At 42.6% G+C, this 20,687-nt stretch overlaps 1 protein-coding gene across 1 annotated transcript; it reads left to right on the forward strand.

The window, feature by feature from the left end:
* The first annotated feature begins 5,237 nt into the window (after positions 1–5,237).
* prmt9 (protein arginine methyltransferase 9) lies at positions 5,238–20,148 on the forward strand. The gene is made up of 13 exons (XM_042077586.1): positions 5,238–5,523; positions 5,749–5,948; positions 7,811–7,959; positions 8,195–8,431; positions 8,668–8,835; positions 9,280–9,382; positions 10,551–10,660; positions 10,893–11,085; positions 12,440–12,623; positions 15,083–15,785; positions 17,187–17,340; positions 19,157–19,279; positions 19,561–20,148. The coding sequence occupies exons 2-13, from the start codon at positions 5,751–5,753 to the stop codon at positions 19,978–19,980; spliced, it is 2,742 nt and encodes a 913-aa protein (XP_041933520.1). The 5' UTR covers positions 5,238–5,523; positions 5,749–5,750; the 3' UTR covers positions 19,981–20,148.
* The last annotated feature ends 539 nt before the right edge of the window (positions 20,149–20,687 follow it).

Below are 20,687 nucleotides of genomic sequence, written 5' to 3' on the forward strand. Positions count from 1 at the left end.
TTTGTCTAATGCGACTGGGTATGTTAGACGAGGTCGAAGTGCTCATAGGAGAGTTAGGGGGAAACGTAGTGGCAGTGTGGGGAGTCGCAATGAGAATGACAGTAGGCCTAGTCCGAGCTGCGCAAATTCTCTCCACTCGGCGCGCGCGAGGCAGATCTGGCCATGCTGCTCGCATGGTGGAGGTGGTGACACGCTCTCTCCCTCTCCCACACACACACACACACACATTAGGTCATGCATAGTCTATCACAAGATGATGGGAATGCCGGCCCTGTATGGATAGGGATAGGGAGTCATTATCTCTACAGCAAAAGGCCTGCTACATAAAAAAAAAAATGTCAGCCATTTATTAGTAATGATTTACACTGTTGATTTGCTATCTATTTCCCTGATCATTTAGGACATACACTATGTGTTCCTTTTTGTGTGTTCATGTCCTTGTGATGTGTGTGTCTTTGTCAGCTAAGAAAAAAAACATCAACAAAAACAACAAAAAGAAAAAAAATACTAACATTGTCTCTTGTCTTGTCTCGTCATCTCACTCCTGATCTGTGCCTTGCCGTGGCAAATGAGCTTTTGAACTAAACAGGTCTTGTCTACTTTGTGTTTGTGTGTCATCTGAATAATATATATGTGCCCCATACATGGAATCAGAGTGCCTACTGTATGTAGTAAATGGAAAATCTCTACAGCAAAAGGCCAGTCTACCGCTACATGCATTTGGTTTGTTTCGGCCATTTATTAGTAATGATTTACACAGTTTGTTCACTACTTACTATTTACCTGAGCATTCAGTATTGTGCAATATGGCATACAGAAGGTGAGGGACATTTTGGGGGGAAAGAAGTGGTGCATTTTATCATTCAAACATGCGACTTTTCATGAAAATTCTATAATCCAAGATGGCCGCCACCATATAACGTCATAATATGCAAATTAGATATAAACATTTAATCTCTACATAAACTTTGGGTCATCCTTAATATTTCTCTAATTTACAGAAAGTCTCTATCTCTTATCACTTTTAAGATATAGCCTTTTGAAATGAAGATGTCAAAATTGATCGTTTCGGAAAAAAACCTCTGGCGCCTAAAGGGTTAAGGTTACACAGTCGCACAGGAAATCTTCCATTTTTTACCTCAACCACTGCACGTGCTATGCCAAAGGAGGAGGTTTCTGGTAGAGCTTCAACCAGGCCACAATAGGGGACGTCACTCCATTTTTGCCGAATACAGGCCCAGACGACAACCTCACTCCGCGCTGGCAGGCAGATCCTTCTTCGAGCAGCAGGCCAGATGTAGCCCACCAGTTCCTCGTGTTCTACAGCAGTGACCCACTGGCAAACAGAAAAGGCTCGGGTCCAGGCCCTCCGGGCTGGTGCATGGTGTGGGGAGGACAAAAAAGGGTCAGGTCTCGGGAAAACAGCATTCCAGCAAGCGCTGATAACATTCATGCCAATAATTAGTGTGTTTTGTCAGCCCACCCGTTCTTACAATTACCACCACCCGCTCAGGCACTTGGACACCTTCTATGACAAAGTCTAAGGTGGCATACCCCACATAAGGGATGTCTAAGCCGTTGGCAGCTTTTAGAAAATGTTCTGGATCTAACCCTACCTGGTGGGCGAAGTGTTGGTCGAACAAACTCTGATCCATTAATGTAACTTGGGACCCAGTGTCCAGCAACCCCTCTAATTTGCATCCATTTATACAAACAGGAACCGTTGGACACTGCCCCAGGAAAGCACTCTTGGCCCTTGCTGCACCAAAGTCGGTCACAGGCCCTGCTGCTTGGACCTCAGCGGCAGGGTTGGCTCGTTTAAAGCCGGCTGAGACTCAGAGCGGCTACGGCAGTGAGGCCCAATGTGTCCAGCCTGACCACAGCGGTGACAGATGGCCTTCAGAATCCCACATGAAGCGTGACTGCGACTGGGCCCGTCTACTTTCATACGATGGCATACTTTGAGCGGCCTACATTTAGCCCTAAGGGTTTCTGCCTCTCACTCCACAGCTCCTGCGTCAGCTCCTTCAGGTGGGCTTTCAAATCCCCCAGCAATTCTTCTTTAGCATCCTTGCTGTGCAGCTGTCTGTGCAGCTCCCGTAGGCGCAGGGCATAGGCTCTCAGTGGTTTGTTCGGCTTCTGTCGGCAACTGAAAAATTTAGACCGTAACACAGACAAAGGCAGCTGGTCCCCATACAGCTTAGCTAATTCAGCAAAGATTTTTGTAGCCTTATCCCCATCTTCCTCGTCTAAAACTAAGACTTCACGTATGGCTTCTCCGTATAGGGCCCCCAATAACAGACTAACAGCTTGGGTCTCATTAACTGCAGCTGCAGAAATTAAACTTGATATTTATTCTTTCCATTCTGCATATTTCATCCCTTGCGGTGACCCATCAAATTTTGGGACCCAAGGTGCCCCAGCAAAAATTGGCATCATGGTGAACAGGTTATGCAAAGAGAGAGCTAAGCAACACTAACACACCCTTGTATAGTGGCAATCTAAAGAGATTTTTTTTTTTTTTTAAATGGCCAATATCTCAGATCGATTCGTCTGCTGCCCACAAACCTTGCTCGCGGCACCAAAAATGTCACTAGGTCTATCGTCTTGGATTACCCGTGACCAGGTAAACCATTTAACAAAGTACAGGGATAGTGGTGGGTAGGCGAATGATTCCAAGACAAGGATTGTTATGTTTAGGCAGAAAATATTAAAACAGCATCACAACTGAATTAGGCATTTCAATTCATGGCAGTCACAAATTCCTAAAACAGTCTTCTCAGGTAAAAGCAATCAAAAGTCAGTACCGCCACTAGCCATTATGAGCGAGCAGGAGTTCTGTCCCCCAACAGAGTAGGCAAGCAGGTGGCAAGCAGAGCAGGCAAAGTCTGTGACCCGGAGGTATGACGAGCGCTCAACCCTCTAGTAGCCTACAGCAGCCAGGGATTCCGATCGCGGCCGCCCATCTGTGTTCTAGGATCAATGTGAAGTGAATGATGCAGTCACTCAGGGATCTCTGCCGTTGGTGCTGCTACCGTCCATAAACTCGATACTGTGGCCTTCTCTGCATACTGATAAAGTAGGAAAGCATCCCCCCCCTCACACACCTGTCCCAAATCTCATCTAACCAGCCACTCGCCAGGATTGGAGGAAAGTTAATGGGTCCATTATTCCTCATTATCAGTCAACATTGGGAGCACCGGGAAGGGGTAATACACAGCACACAAAACACACATGTGAATTGACACAGCACACAAGCAAAAACACAGCAAAATGATTCATAAACAACCAAAATATTCACACACGTGACAAAAGTGTATACATACACAATAAATTGGTAAAATGCATACAAAAATCAGTAAAAGAGAGAGAAAATACAAATAATCAATAGTATTCAAAAATGGTAAAGGCTCTCGCCAGTGTTTTCTCAACCTGGAAGAGAACCCCAGAGAGCTCTTAGCAGGGTTGACTAGAGGCTATAATGCAGTTCTCTGACAAGTCCAGTCGACACATAATTGTACATTTGGCCTCTGAGGACTGCTTTACATGTAGGCACATCAGAGAAAACAAACAGATGACTGGCACTACACCATCTTGGTACCTGAAGCAGAAGCCTCATAGCATCATTATAAGCCACAATAAGCCTCTGCAAACTACTTTTCTTCTACCTATACCACAGGTGAGCAGAAGGCTCTAAACAGAGACCATTTAACATTAAATGGGTGGTTCAGAATTTTGGACATAGGAACTAATTTCCAAGTTAGCCAGTGTGATATTTATCAGTGGAGACCGTTTTCAACACATTTCATCCAGTCCTTCTAGTTGCAGAGTTCGCTGGTGCTAGGCTTCAGGTTGGTGGCTGTAAGGGACAGGCTCTTGGCCTTAGGTTTACTCTTACCTATGGCGGGTGTTTATGATTCGGTGTGAGGCTCGCTGGGTGGACTTCTACTTGGCCAGTACATCCTGCTGTTCCTGGAGTCCCAGCTGGAAGCATGGGAATTTACTGTTACTTTACGAGGCATGGTAGCAGCAATAAAGGCTGTTTGTATCGGGGAGTACGCACTTGGATGCCCTTTCCAGTTCCTCAGAAATGCCCAGAGGTTCACATTGCACAATACTGGCCCTTCTATCCCACATTAGGATTTGGTTGTTCATTCCAGCTTCTGTCCTTTGGGCCTCTTGGCGATGCTGATTTCAGTGTGCTCTCTCCATTCCTGTTCACCCTGTACACATGACTTCTGCAACACAGAGTCATGCCACATGCAGAAGTTTTCGGACGATACATGGGGTGTATCAGGGATGGGCAGGAGGAGGAATACAGGAGCCTGGTGGAGCACTTTTAAACGTGACGCTAGCAGGTGAGATGCTGATGGTCTAATCTGATTCAATGATCTATGCTAGGCACCAGACTCAAAGAACAGCTGGATGAACTTGAGAAAGGTAAAAATCAATAGTTTAACTCAAGGGGAGGTGGGAAATGACTGTAATTCCCCAAATGGTGGATATCCCTTTAATGACTCGTAATAACATTTTAATTTACTTTCTTGATGTTCGGTAATAGATGGTCTACTTTGCATCAGCAGCAATGACTCAATGACTAATTCAAATGAATGATAAGAATGATTAGGGGCCACACTGAAAAAAGAAACCTGCTGGATTTATTTGATTTCATTGTGTAGCCTACATCGGTTGCACATGAATGTTGTGCCACAGATTTCACAAAGCATGGTTCATTTCAAAGCATAACATATAATACACTCAGCTCCAGATTCTACTGGTCTCTAAACTTTCTTTAAGAAAACTTTTGTCGACAACTTTTGTATTTATATTGTAAATACATGTATACTGCAGATCTGCCCTAGTAGTGTCAGATTTTAAATCTATCCAGAAGACACATTTTTATCAAATCATTTTTATTTTATTTCATTTTCAGTTTTATTTAATCTTATGTCATTTTCTTTCTTAAATTTGCTGTATAGCCTATATTTTATTTATTATATTGTCTTTATAGGCTAAATCAATTTATGCTCAATGCTTGAAAAGTGCTTCATCATCATCATCATCATCAACATTATTATTATTATTATTATTTTATTATTATATTAATATTATTATTATTATTGTTGTTATTGTTATTTTTATTATTGTCCAGGTGAGATTTTGGCTGTTGAAATGAAATTAGTGTTATTTATTTATTAGAGTCGGAACTAGTCACTGATTGAAATTTGTTTCTTTACGGATGTATTTATATCACGGACCAGTGAATCTTGCAGCTAGCTTGCATGCAAATAAAACTCATGCTGTTTCAGCCTTTTATTACCTGAATTGAAGAAGGTCCTACATAATACACAGAATATATTCATAACAAATGTCCGCATGTAGTCTTTGCAAACCATGCCCGATTTAAAGAGACAATGTTTGACCACTTAAACAGGCGACTGTCTTCTGTAACGTTAGTACATGTAGCTCTCTTGCTAACCTAGGCTAGATACGTTAAAGCAACCAGCTAAGAAGAAACATACAGTAAGTTAATTTATTGCATTTAGCTAGCAATCTTTATTGTAAGCATTTGGTTAATGACTGAGTTATTGTGTTGTGTGAGTGATTTGTTTCTGCGTTAACTGTCAGTTGGCGTTATAGAGTCGATGTGCAATCACGCACACGCACCGTTATTTGTTCGGCAAGCAATGCTAGCATGCGGCTGATTATCTATTCAGCAGATATTATTAAGATACCACATTTTTGCAGAAATGCCAAACGCAACGACGCGTCCCAAGCGGTCAAGACGCAGTCGGCGGGCCCCAAGAGAAGATTCCGCAAGGAATGAATTGGTGTCGCGATCCTTGGAGAGTGCTCAGCAGTGCCTTTATAATCAAGACTATGGCACGGCGTATGTCCACTACCTCTTGGTCCTTAATCTGGAGCCTCTGCTGAAAGATTTTGCAAAGGTAAGGTGTTTAAAAACCTAAATTGTCTAAAAGTTGCATCTTTGAAGGGCACCGGGTGGATTCAAAGGGCCCCTGCATGCAGTATTACCAGTGCATAAGTGCACTGCATGCAGTATTACCAGTGCATAAGTGCACTGTTTGTGCAGGTCTGCATAGAATACCTAAACAGCTCTAGTAACATATCCCTATTCATGTGTAGATCTTAATTTATCATACATTGTACCTTACGCTGCACTGAACAACTTTCTGGACAGTTACACTGGAACAACACTGGACAATATTTCCCCCCAGCTTAAAGGCACTTAATATTGGCATTATGGTATTTTCACACTGTGAGGTGGTCAGCGGGTACGGTTGAGACACACATTGTATTGATATTGTTATTACTTGAACATTCCATTTACTGTTCGCCATATCTATTCCTGAGTTGAGTTTGAGTTTTATTCACAATACCACTTCAAACATTACAATAATATAGTTGGGATGCAAAATCAATTGGGTAGAGTGAATGGGTCCCCCAAGGAAGCTAGGAAAGCTTATACTGTAGGTGGGGGCCCATGGTTCATGAAAGGGTAGTGGTACAGACAATGGTATATACAGTAACCACCTGCAACCAGATGATGATGATGAGTAAATGCACGCAAAGAGCGCACCAAAACACATAACATACATACTTAACATTACATACACATACAATCATACACATACATCCCAGTAGTCCATGAGAAAACAGTTATTAGTATATTAGATATAGGTTAGTAGGAAATTATTTTTTGGAGATAGAGGGCAACACCTTGAGGCCATCATCAATCCCGTTCCAGATCTGCGGCCCCCTACAGACAACACTCATACTGGCATGCACATGTCGGCGACATTTTCCTGATATGAGCGGTTTGATTCTCGTTTGATATGAGTGCTGGGGGCTGGAGATGGGAACAAGACTACTCAATCGAGAGTTCAGCCTGTTGACAATTTGAAACATAAGGCAGGCATTATGATATTAATTTAGCTCAGTCAGTCTTAGTAACTCAAAGCAGTGGAATAGAGGGTGGGTGGGGCAATTTATCTCTGGCCAGGACAGAGCCCGTATGACTTTCTTTTGCAAGTCTCACAAGATGGCTGGTGAAGGTGTTGCATCATATCAGCAGTGCCTTCCTGTGTCACATATTTTGTTCATGTAGTATTCCTTTTAACCAACGCTAATGTAAATGAAATGAATGAATTTAAATTACAAACACTTTGCAATTGCTATGTTTTTATTTATTAAATTTTGCAATGAACGGTTAGTTAACTATACATCATTAAAAATGGGTGTCTCAACTGTACCAGGTACTGTCTCAAATGTAGGCATACTCAATATGGGTACAGTTGAGACACAGTCGAGACAAAAATGCACTTTATGTTTATGAGCTAATTGTGGAAAATACAAATTACTTATTGATTGATAATATTTTAGTCTACAAACTAAGGAAATGGCATATGGAATGTCATGTGGAAAATCACTTCTTTTCAGTATCTATTTTGTGTGGGCAAAAAGTGTCTCAACTGAGTCTACCCATTATTCATGTTTTAACCAAAGAGCACCCAAATATGAACTTTAGCACCTCTTCTTGCATCTATTGGGACACCAATAAAGAACCTGCCATATGAGGGCAGCTACAAGGGCAATATCACGAGAAGTTTGCTATTTACAGTATATAAATATATCGCTCTAGACTCTAGAGTCAAAACCTGCATAGTGTACCTTTAATGGGCTGGCATTGTGGTGGCACCTTTACAGTATTGTGTACCTGATGGGCACTAAATGAGATTATTTGTCTTTCCTGCCACCCCAGTCCTCATCATTTTCTGTTGTCTTTTAGGAATCTTTTAGGTTTACTCTTTTCAAATGGGCAGAGGAGCTGGACTCACTGGGGCGGATTCAGGATCTTTTTGACTGCTATGAGCAAGCTTTAGAGTTGTTCCCTGTGGACGAGGTCATCCTGAATAGTATGGGGGAGCACCTCTTCAGGTAACTTTAACATTGGATATCACTTTGCCCTAAAGGGAGAAAATATGTACAAAATATATTATACAGCTTAGTTTGCCAAAGAGGACTTCCTGATCTCAAGTAAAGGGCGATAGTAATAAAGTAAAGCTAGGCGGAGAACTTTTCTCCAGAGATGGACATAAATCATGAGGCGTTGTATGCACATGGCAGTGTAAGGTAGCAAGATGAAATATTGACTTTGTTTTCACTGACACAGAATGGGCTTTAGAGACGAGGCTGCCGGCCATTTCCACAAAGCGCTGAAACTGAGACCGGACTTCCCTGAGGCCAAAGAGAACTTCTACCGTGTGGCCAACTGGCTTGTGGAGCGGTGGCACTTCCTGATGCTCAATGACCGTGGGCGAAATTACAAGTACCAGCTGGCCATCCAGAAGGCAGTGCGTGGGGGCTGTAGTACTGTGCTTGACATTGGTGCTGGCACGGGCATACTAGGGTTAGACTGAATTGTGCTACTCTGATTTGATTTGGTAATAAAGATATGTAGTCTCTCAACACGACAATGCTGCACTAGAAATTATATTTCTTTGAGCAGAAAGGACAATGTCTTTTTCATATCATAGACGAATGTCCTCACAGTAAAGTGGTGTCTGTATGTGTTTAAAATATATTTCCTTGTCTTCCACTACTGGGAGAACGTGTGTGGTACTGTAAAATTTCCTCTGCATTCAGGATGTGTGCTAAGAAGGCTGGAGCAGCTGAGGTGTACGCATGTGAGCTGTCCAAGACCATGTATGAGCTGGCTTGTGAGGTGGTGGCTTCCAATGACATGGAAGGCAGCATAAAAATCCTCCACATGAAGTCTCTGGAAATGGAGATTCCCAAAGACATTCCCAAAAGGTAGGATTTAGAGGTTCTATTGTCAGCTATGCGTAACTCCATTTCCAACAGTTTGAAAAATTCTAGTGGAGTTACAATGGAGTGGTTTATAAATGCTGTTCAGCCTGTACCATATCAAGAACACTACAACATACAGTGTCTTTATTGCAGCATGCACCAAAACAGTTGGGACAGACAAGCCTTTACTATATTTTACATATATACTAATGCTTTTGAGAATTTAGACCCGAAAACATCATTTTATTAAGTTTAGCACAAGTAAAAAAAAAAATACTTAGTTGTTGTTTTCCCTGTTTGGTGTCAGTTATGTTCAGAAAATATATTCTGCTCTAGTTGATCAGTTCTGTATAATCAACATAACTGTAGACTACATGTCATATTCATTTGTTACGATAGTCTCACTTCAACCTACATTCTTATGTTGTACTACTATGTTCTTCATAGGGTGTCATTAGTTGTCACTGAGACTGTAGATGCAGGGCTGTTCGGCGAAGGCATCATTGAGACTTTAATTCATGCCTGGAACCACCTCCTTCTGCCTCCTCAGGTAAACCTTATGTGCAGAAAAGATTAAAACACTGTGTGTGTGTGTGTGTGTGTGTGTGCGTGTGTGCGTGTGTGTGCGTGTGTGTTTGTGTGTGTGTGTGTGTGTGTATGTGTCAAAATGAAAATGGTTACCAGTGTCTCTTTCAGTTTGGGAAATTCTATTTGTAATGTTATGTGTGCCCATTCATTCATGTTGAAACTTCACTCATTGGAGAATGGCATAATACGTATTAGTAATAAAATGCTCTATTACACTTTATCCTGACAATTGAGTATTTCCATCTTAATACTGATAAGCCCAGAACCGTAAGTAGAGAAATGTACGGCTTTAGACAAGCCTGAGTAACAGCTCCATCTAGTGGATAGTTGGAGAACTGTAAAAGCATCCATGGATGCACTATTAACATTTAGTGTTTTTTTAAAAATCCTGTGAACCAAAAATAAATATATGAGTTTGTCACCAGCCAGACAAATCCAAATGAGTAGAGATAATATTGGCAAGTATATTAAATTAAGTGCATAGGAATACATGGCAGGACTTTAAATCTCTGTTTCGATCTCAACAAATCTTCATCAGGCCTGATGAAGATCTGTTGAGATTGAAACATTGCCTTTTTAGAATAAATAAAGTATTTCTTGGAGCCCATATACAGTGTGCAGACCATCTCCTTCTCTCTCTCTCTGACACGTGTTATCTGGCACCTGTTAAAACATATTTTGGATGTGCGCACCCGTTTCCACAAATACGAATGTACACTTTGTGAACAGAACGCTTCAGTTACATGCCTGGCGTAGCCTGCCTGAAAATCTCATCATCAATACCCCTTTTTAGGACTGGCCAAACAATAGCCCAAAAATCTGCTCCACAATTCAGTATCACACAGTTCACACTTTTCACTTGTTTTCAGGAATAGTTTTCTAACCAATACAAGGTGTTTCCAAACAAATCCCCCCATCTTGGTTTACATGGTCTAAAAGTATTTTAGCAGCATTTTTATAACGTTTATTTTTCTCTGCATTGACCGATGTAAGACTGCCTGCTGTACTAAAATACCTTTTTTCATTTGATAGTTAACTGAAATATTGAAAAGTGCATATTCTTGGTCAACAGGAATGTGCATTTGAAAAGATGTGATGCTGTAACTGAAGACCCTAAATGTGTCCTATAGAATTCCCAGGATTCCCCGACGAGCCCCTCGGAGACAGGCCGTGTCATTCCTGCAGGAGCAACCGTCTTTGGAATGGCGGTGCAGTGCCAGGAAATCCGGCGACACCACAGGTGAGTTGGAGTTGGGGGTGTCCGAGCCAGGAGATCCTGTGACACCACAGGTGACTTGGGGGTGGGGGTGTCCGTCCCAGATGTGAGCCAGTACTTTATTCTACTAGTTGATGTACCTCAGGTCAAAATCCTTTAAGGCAAGTCTTGTCACTTGGTGGCCATTTGGTCATCAGGCCCCAATGCTAAAATGCTGTGTGTGTGTGTGTGTGTGTGTGTGTGTACACGTATGCAGGCTTTGTGTGTCTGCGGTGGGTGGCCTTGCTCTAGATGCAGTGGGGGAGATCCACAGCCCTGTGAGCTGTTCGGCAGATGCAGATGACTCCACTGAGCCCTACACCACTGAGAGGCTGAGCCGGCTGCCTGGAGGATACACACCCCTCACCAGCCCGTTCCGAGCACTGGACATCGATTTCAACGACCCTCAGGTGCAGTTTACTGCTGACCAAACAGCTAAAGCAGCCAGGCAGCTACAGCTCTAGTAAGCAGAATTTAGGCATGGCTGCATGTGACATTTTTACAGATCAAAATTACTAACAGCTGTTTTGAGTTAAGGCTATATGTTTATTGTTAAGATTATTGAATAACTTCCTGATAAAAAAGACAAACCATTTTGGGGAATCATGTATCATCTCATGTATGAGATTTGCAATGATGTGACTCAACAGTCTTCCATCACTAGTGACATGCTCAAGTGACACGCTCTGTCTGCCACTTGTTGTCTGTAGCTGAGTGAAATGACATAAGCTTAAAGCTTTGATATATGTTTAGCCTATTGAATAACTTAAAGATATAGAAGACAAACTATTTTGTAGAAAGATGCATCATCATTTGAAAATTTCAACGATGACTCAGAATCAGTATTTGGTAGCAAAAGTGACCTGTCGCTCTGTCTGTCATTCTAGCTGTGTGGCATCCTGAAACGCCGTTTGGCTATTCAAAGTGTCAGTTTATTGCACATAATTTTTACGTTATTTTGAATAGCCACCGAGTACCCGTGTTTGTTGCCGTGTTGTTGCAAAATCCATGGAATCATTTTATGCAAGCAAACTGCGTACATGGAATCTTCATTGTTGACGTCAGACGTGATAATCATCCAAACATCTTGACCCGTGCTGTGCCCTGATTCATTGCTGCCAAAACTCTGCTTACCCTCTCTGTCTCTGGTCCTGCGCTGAAAACCAACCGTGTGCTTCTTATACCAATATATTTATCGATATCTTTTGCATTTCTTACCCAAACAATGTCAAACTTGGCACTGCACTTACTCGTGCCCGTAGCGTAGGGTTTCTCAACGGGGGCGTTCATACAACTTAGGGGGGCGCTGGGAACGTGAGTTTTTTTTTTTTTTACATTTGTCTAAATCTGCTTAATAATAAAATAGGCTCATAGGGACATTTTCTTATAATTCCAGAAGAAACCAAAACAGCACAGAAATGGGCTCGTTTTTTTATTCAAGCAATATAGCATGAGTGTGAGTGGCCTATAGCCTACCGGGGGTGTAGTGTTTTTTTTTTTTTTTTTTAATTGTGTGTGTGTGTGGGGGGGGGGGGGGGGGGGGCACCAGAGGATCAAAGTAAGGTCATGGGGGCGTTTTCTCAAAAAAGGTTGAGAACCACTGCCGTAGCGAGACACCTGGTAAGTTTCAAATTAATCAAGCCAACGGTTCGACAGATAATGTGGCACACACACACAGACCTTTTAAAAAGAATGCTCATGCTGTAACTAAACTTAATGTGATGTCCTAGGAAAGTAACCCCTGTGGCCTATGATCTCCTTTAGGAGTTGGAGGGCCTGTGCTCCAGAGAGGTAAGCCGGCTGAGTCTGACCGTGACCCAGGAGGGCGTGCTGGACGCCCTGGCTGTTTGGTTCCAGCTGCATCTGGATGAGGAGAACAGCCTGTCCACTGCCCCTCAGGAGAAGACGTGCTGGGAGCAGGCCATCTACCCCATCCAGGGCCCACAGGGTGAGACGCCTCCCTCACTGCCCACACCACACTGGGCTGCACCATTTGGGTTAAAGCAACACCAAAGAGCTTTTTGTTTCAGTGGTTCATCAACTCGCAACAGGGTGAATGGCACTTCTGCATTTGCTTCGCGCCCCTCTATTGGCTATAACCGCACTATGCAAGTTTGCCGCACTATGCAAGTTTGCCGGGTAACGGATCTGTAGTTCGATGGAATGAGACATACGAAACTACACGTTTGACTTGCTTCTGATGTCGCAATACCTCATACTTTAATATAATCATGCAACATACTCTACCTTGTCTGTGGACATCGTTATTTGCAAAGTGGGTGCTGGATAAACAAATAGCGTGCGTGCGACAGAAGAAAAGTGCTTTGGTGCTGCTTTAAAGATATTACGATTGCAATTTGATTTGCGATATAATTTTTGAAAGTCAAGCTTCAGTTCAATATTCAAAATGTTGCTTTAAGTTGGGACCACTTCTGTTTAGCGAGCATGCCTAGTGAACAGTGAACAGTATACCTGTTGGGTGAGCTTCACTACCTGTCACACAAAGAGGAAGACCTGAATATAAAAATCATAGATCATTGGGACAGAGTTGCAAGCTGCACGATTAATCTCAGCCTTTGCAATTAGCTAATGCGGTTTATGTTGAACACCAGAAGGCTACACCGGAAAGCAAGTCTGATTACATTTGTTTGTTGAGCGATAATGTTGATTTTGACACGTGGACGGCAAAAATAATGATAAATAAGTGTATATAGGTCAGGGTAGTCTTTAAGCTATATTGGAAAATGGTCTTCATATGCTTTTGTACAATGTACATGCGGATGTGATTAGACCTGTTTTCAGGTGTAGCCTTCTGACGTTTGGCATAAACCTCATTGCAAAGTTCAAATTGCGAGTTTGATTAAAAATCCATTAATTGTGCAGACCTACACTGAGGCCTGCTGCTAGCAACCACCCAATGCTGCGCTCTGCCCTAGTGCAGGCCATGAGCCCTACAAATGCCCTTTGGAGTGGAGACCACACTCTCTGGTCACTTCACCACTCCACACTGTATACCAATGAGTGATTTTGTAGGTTTTGGCAGTTTATAGGCTGTGGTGGAAGCTATACTCTTTGTTGAATTACTATTACTTTTTTTAATGCATGTTTATATGTAAAGCAGTTTGGGTGCCTTGAAAAGTGCTATATAAATGCAATGTGTTGTTCTGTGTATGTATACATATATACTGTACCTGTTTATACATACATGTTCTTTAAGAAATCTAGATGTTGCTGTTAACTTGCATTGAGCTGTAGTGATAGAAGAAGCCATAGAGGCCTAATGCTGCTCTGACTGGGCTGAACAGATGCTCATGTATTAGCCTAAGCTGCAGAAGATGAAGGCAAGCATTATGATGAAGGCTTTGATAAGGTTTCCTGTTTCCTGTCACACTCACACTAATTGACAGCGGCGTCATCAAGGGAATCTCTAGCAGCCCTCCTTCTCCCTCCCCAGCACACATGATCACTGACATCCGTTTTCTTCCCTCTACGTGGTGACATGTGCACCACCACTGCCTGTGACACTCTTTAGGGTTCATGAAATTCTTATGTGGCATAAATATGCATTTTCCACAAATGTTTTTTTTTTGCCACACACACACACACACACACACATACACACACACAAATACACACAGCACTGCCAGAATGCGAACAGATGTTATTCCTTAAGGAGTCGACTTTGAGTGCCCCAAATCTCATTTGCCTACAGCCCAGCCTCCCACCCCCCCTTTCCTATCTCTTTTATTGTCTCCTTTTGGAGAAGGCAAAGCTTCTTGTTCTGTGCCAGATCTAGTTTTTAGCTTCATGAATAAAAAGTTGCTGAAGAAAATCATCCTGGGATTTGTCTCCTCAAAGTTTGATAGTTAACCAAGATGTCACTTCAGGCTTGAAATTAAATTAAGTATATATTTCTATACATAGTTTTTCACAAATTAAATCATTATAAAAGTATTATTATTATTATTATTATTAGTTGTAGTAGTAATGGTAGTGGAAGTGGTAGTCGTAATTCTCTTCTAAATTTCTCTCCATATTCACGAGTTTCTGGAGTTACTGTATGTGAATTGCTTGGACCCTCCTGGTGATAAGCTTCTACCTCAGTCCATTTGAATCCAGTGCACTTTCCTCAAATACAGCAAATGGCTCCTCTAGCTGTCCATCCAGGGTGTGCCCAAAACTCTGCTCAATTACAGCCAATTGACACGCTGCTTCAGCAACACGGAAGGGAGGGGTCTAAGTTGATATGCTGTTGATGTTATTTTGGCTGAATTGTGGATGGCGTCTTTAGTATGTAGTGTGATATAATTATATTGATATTTTGTAGATATTTTTCATGGAAACATGAATAGGTCAATATGTGTGTGTGTGTGTGTGTGCGTGTGTGTGTGTGTGTGTGTGCTGCAGACTGTGCAGTAAAGCCTGGCGACCGGCTGCTGGTGGAGGTGTCGTGTAAGGATGCGTACCTGCGCCTGTGCTGCGTGGCTGTGGTCAGGGACGGCTGTGTGCTCCGATTGGACAGCTGGGAGGGAGGAGACGTCTGGGGCTCGGACTCGGCCTCCAACCCAGAGGTGGAGCTGTGCAGCGCTTTGGCCGGTCTGCAGACGGACCCCGAGGGGCCCCTGGAGGCCTTCATGTTGGAGTGCTCAGAACTCGCTTTACTCAACAACACACATTACCACCAGAACTTCCAGGCAGCTATGAACAAACTACTGACTCGTCTCAAAGAGACCCGCAGCGGGTCACCGGTCACTGCCGAGGGCTCAGAACCACTGTACGTGCTGGACGTGAGTGAGGGCTTCTCCCTGATCTCCCTCATCGCCGCTCAGCTCGGTCTTCACCTAGCTGATGGGTCTGAGTCAGGCTGCGGCCTGGTGCGGGCCTACAGCTCCGTGGAGAAGGAGCAGCACCAGACCATCCTGCGCCTGCTGGCGCAGGGCAACGGAGTGCCCGTGGGGGCACTGGAGTTCTGGCTCAATCACGTGGAGGATGATTCAGCTGTTCTTCAGAGGCCTACCACCGAGAAACTGTGGAGTGCCATCGTGCTGGATTGTGTAGAGACCTGTGGGCTGCTTAGACAGAAGCTTATGGAGAAAGCCACGTTGGCCAGGTATTGATGCAACCTTTGATGCATTGGGCTTGACAAATACAAGTACTGGAGAATTTAATACGGCTGTTCACAGGGTGTCTGCGGGGTTGTAAAAGGTATTAAAAGGTAGTAAATGAAATTAGCTAAATTTAAGGCCATTTAAAAGTATTAAAAGGTAATAAACGTCATCTGATGAGGTATTACATTTTCAAACTACTAACTATGAGGTTTTCCATTTGTGTTAAGTGCAGGCCTATCTCCTAAAATTGGTGTGAATTTATTTATATTATATTAATTATATGTGCGAGGACCTGAGCGATATGTCAGTGTGCGTGCGCGGTAAAAACTTTTAGCGCCCCCTCAAACTCACTGGATATACGGCTAGCTTGCTGCCAAACTTGTTGCCAAAAGTTCGCTACTATTGACGAAATCATGGGAAAATTTCATTTTTCGGACATTTGGTTAGAGGACTCGAGATCAAAGACTGGCTTAGGCTAGTTGGCAACAGCCAAGAGGCTTATTGCCACGTCTGACAATAGATGTCACCTGGATGGGAGTGAATGTATGGAGTCTACTAGCCAGCAAACAAGAATGTGCAGACGTAGTAAGAGGTGGAAGAGTCTACTGCCTGGCTCAGTGGCTCATTGGCCACGTAGGGCTACTGTCTCTCCACATAAATATGCGTCATTGAGGCTTAATCAAAGTTATCAGTATGTCTACGCTACCAGTTGTCATTGTCATCCAAAAAAGTAATAATTTGCGCCATCACGTTTTCAATGACACAGGCTGTAAGAGTAGCAGACATAGCCTAAACTAGGCCTACATACAGTATCACAATAACCCCTTTTCAAATTAAAAGTCCCCATAAAGGCAGAAGGCCTTTTCATTCAAACAAGTATATAATTAAATGAAAGGGGAAAAAAACAAGAGATCAAAGTCCCAATAGACTTGCTTAAAATTAGTTGAATATAACAACCTGTGTAGGTTTTTATAGGCTGTATTCAATATCAATATATTATAATATAATATATTTTAAGTCAATTTATCAATTAGTTTCCACAAAATTCCCCAGAAGTCATCATTTAAGGGGTTATTTTTCAAAATTTTCGTCACGGGGAGCATGCAGGCCCAAAAGTATTTTATCACATGGGGCCCACATTCTCCAGCATTCTCTACTAGTTGCAGCTCGAAGTCATGTTGGTATTAAAAAATATTGTGAAAGGTATTAAAAGGTATTAAATTCAACTTAAGAATTTCTGTATATACCCTGGTTCATTAAATATTTAATATTAAATAGTTTGACAGTAATTTAAATCTGGCAGTCATTTATGTTATTCCACTATGTAGTTATTATTTTCTGCCGTATGCTGGAAAACTCTACATGTGCACATCTGTTGATGAAGCGTGTGGTGATTTCCGTAGGTGTCTGCTGGAGGACGGTGGCCGTATATTCCCCGAGCGCATCGTGATCTACGGGCTGCTGGTGGAGTCCGACATGCTGCTCCAGGAGAGTGCAGTCCAGGGCAGAGAGCCAACACTGGGCTTCAACATCGCCCCCTTCATCAACCAGTTCACAGTATGTTTATCTGAATCTTAGGGGTACAAGATGCAGACTCTTAAAAACCACATCAGATGCTGTCATCAGTCATCAGATAATCAGTTAACTGTCTGCTTGTTATTTTCATTTCAAATGGATGGAAACGATGAAGGCACTTTAAATGTAGGCCATGCTCTCATATTTGTTTTAGGCACATTTCTTTTAGAAAGTCATTATTGCATGTTTGTGTTGAATAATGATGCGTTTGGGCTACAGTAAAGTAAAACCTGATGTTGCAAAATCTATATACTTACAGCTAGAATAATAATACAGGTCAATATCTCATTGTGGCACCGTACTAAGTTGCATCTTATCTCATCGGCCTGTTATTGTACTGTATGCCAAGTATTTCTTCCCAGACAAGACTGCCAGATTGCTTACTTGTCAAAAAGAAAGTAAATTCTGCATATTCTATAGCAAAGGTTTTCAGCATGTGTACCTTAAGTTATTACCACCATGTCAGTATACATTTCAGCTTGGAGGAGGTCTAAATATGTTCCATTGATGACAATTGTGGTCTCTCTAATGATATTTGTTTTCTGTCAGGACAACACGGGTCCAAAAAGTCATGTTAGATTGTCATGTAGCCTTCAGGGCCTGCTGAACAACCCTAAGTATGGGAGAATATCTAGAAATGATCTGCCACAAGAACAGAGAAGTTTAAATATCCACCAATAGCAAGTGGCATTTCAGGGCCTAGTAATTCCCAAGAAGAGCCCTGCTGTATGCTGATTTTGTGCAGAGAGCACTAATACGGTTATTGACACCTTGGGCCACTGCCGTTGGCCTGGCTAGGGTCATTTCTAAATATAACGGCGACATGGCGATGCCCGTAATCACTGAAGCACCCCTTGGCAAAACCAAAGCTAATTTGTGAGATCAAAGTGAATCAAAATTACTTTTGTTCTTTGGTATAGCACTCCATCAAGGTTCACCTACAGTATATTCCACAGGGTTTTTCTTTTCATTTATTCCTGAGAGGCAGTATGGTATCTGGAGCAGAGTGACATTCACGTACATTTAAAGTGACATCTTTTAAACCAAGGTTTTCAGTTGTTGGAGTTTGTGAGGTATTCTACCATTTCGCCTCGTTTTTTTATGATTTTTTTTCCTGTTCACTTTCATGTGGAGTTCCATCTGTATCAGAAGAACTGAGAAGCCTTTTGAGCACACACTTTTTTTGTCGTTTGTGTGTGTGTGTCATGTTTGTGTTCTAATTTCAGATAGGCACTCGAGGGACGGCCGTTTGTTTTAACAGATGTCGTCTTTGAAGTGCTCAGTCGAGGGCACTTCTCCAAATGCGACTGGCTGTCAGCGTGGGAGAACGTCACTGTGCTCAGCATAGGACAACCTCTACCTGCATCTATCAGCATGCATTACATTAGTCACATCAAAAGCCTCTGTGCTCCTGAATGCACCTACTCCTGACAGCTCCTTTGTTCTCTGTGCAGAGAGGGACATGCTGTTGTGCCGCTTCATTACCACTCCTACTTTTCTAGACAGCAGTCCATACAGGCCTCGCATTACTGCAAACTGTGCACACTTTCTAAAGGTGTTCGGATTTTATGGAGGACTTAAATGTTCCCAGGTGGAGGGTTAACCACTGTAGCTGCGCCTTGCGATTATACCCGTGAATTAGGGAATTGGACCTCTAATAAAATAGTCTTAGTACAGTCTATGCAACTGGTGCAGAAGATGGCAGTTATCAGAGTTTTATTCCGATGAAGATGAGAGCTTCAACCGTCATGCGGCTGTTCTGGAACAGACACTAACTGATCCTTCCTCTGGGTTGCAGGTGCCTATCCATGTCTTTCTGGATCTTTCTACTCTGGAGTGCACATACCTCAGTGAGCCTGCAGAGCTCTTCACTCTAGATCTCATGAACACACACAACAATTATCCAGCCAGAGAAATAATGGTGAGTGATGAGAGACCGAGAAAAAATGTGTGTTGAGATTGTGTGTGAGAAACTGTCAATAAACAACGGGCTAGACATTGTGTTTTTTACAGACGGTATTTAGTCAAGCTCTACTCCACTTCATTCTTACTATTTAAAAAGCTATCATGCATTATTGTGTCTGAAAAGTTGATTAGTAGAAACCCTCCGCAATTAATCTTTTCACTTAACAAATAATGATGTGTGTTGTTGCCGTGGTGACCCCTCATTTCAACCCCCTTTGTTCTATGTGTCCAACTCAGGTGCGGGTCACTGCCTCGGGCAGAGTGACCGCCATCCCCTTCTGGTATCAGATTCACCTGGATGAAGAGTGGAGCGTCAGCACCTTCAGTCAGGAGTCTCACTGGAAGCAGGCAGCTGTGGTGTTGCAGGACCCTCTGTGTGTGACCGCGGGGGACACGGTCAGGCTCACTATTCAACTGCACAAGAGCAGCCTGTCCATCAACGCCACCAAGGAGGAGGACGGACCCGTGGCCATGGAGGCCAGCAGGGCTGAGGACGTCGTTGCCATGGACACAGCAAAACAGGAGGGGGCTGCCGTAGCTGCCGTTAAGGTGGAGAGCTCTACTCTCACATACTCACCCACAACAGGGGGAGCTGCTGTCACAGATTCCTGTCGGCTAGAAGGGTTTTTCATGAACTCAATGCCTCCAAACACTTAATCCTAGTCTTGACCCTACAGATGAATCAGGTCCAGGAGATTTTACTGGATAGATCAAAGGAGCTACGTAGGACTACTGTTTGAATGTTGTTGGACTATGTAACTGAGGCTTAGACATTTTGTGCAAAACAAAAAAAAAAAAATAACATTAGTGTCTTTTTTTGTATTACTTCATGAGCAGTTCATTGACTTTCCCTGAGCAGTAGAACACCTTGAGAGCACTCGCCCCAGTTTAGAAGGTGGCTCATTCCATGTCAAATCTGACCAAAATAGTTGCAGCACTGTCTCAGATTGTTTTCATGTTTTCTTTGCCCTTAGATCTTGTAAGCCCTGTTTGAGCATTAATATCTTAAAGTATTATTTCTAGCTTGCGCTAAACTTTGTAGGATGGCAGGACCATTAAAACTTTGTACTGCATGCCTATTGATTTTATATAAGGCCCTAGATTCTACATTTGGAACAAAGTGCAAAAAAGAGTTATATTCAGGGTATAACTTATAATAGAACAATTGTGCCTGCTTGATTATCAATCTGTATTTTGTCTGCAAATACAATGTTTTATTAATGTTGTGCCAATATTTGAGGTACCCATAACATGGATATGGGGAAACTGTGAATTAAATTAGGTGGGGTTGCATTTTTTGGTCATTTTTTTACAGAACAAAAATGTCATGTGGGGTAGCTAGTAGGAACTTGAAAATCTATATG

The sequence above is a fragment of the Alosa sapidissima genome, chromosome 1 (assembly GCF_018492685.1).
Source record: "Alosa sapidissima isolate fAloSap1 chromosome 1, fAloSap1.pri, whole genome shotgun sequence".
NCBI lineage: Eukaryota > Metazoa > Chordata > Actinopteri > Clupeiformes > Clupeidae > Alosa > Alosa sapidissima.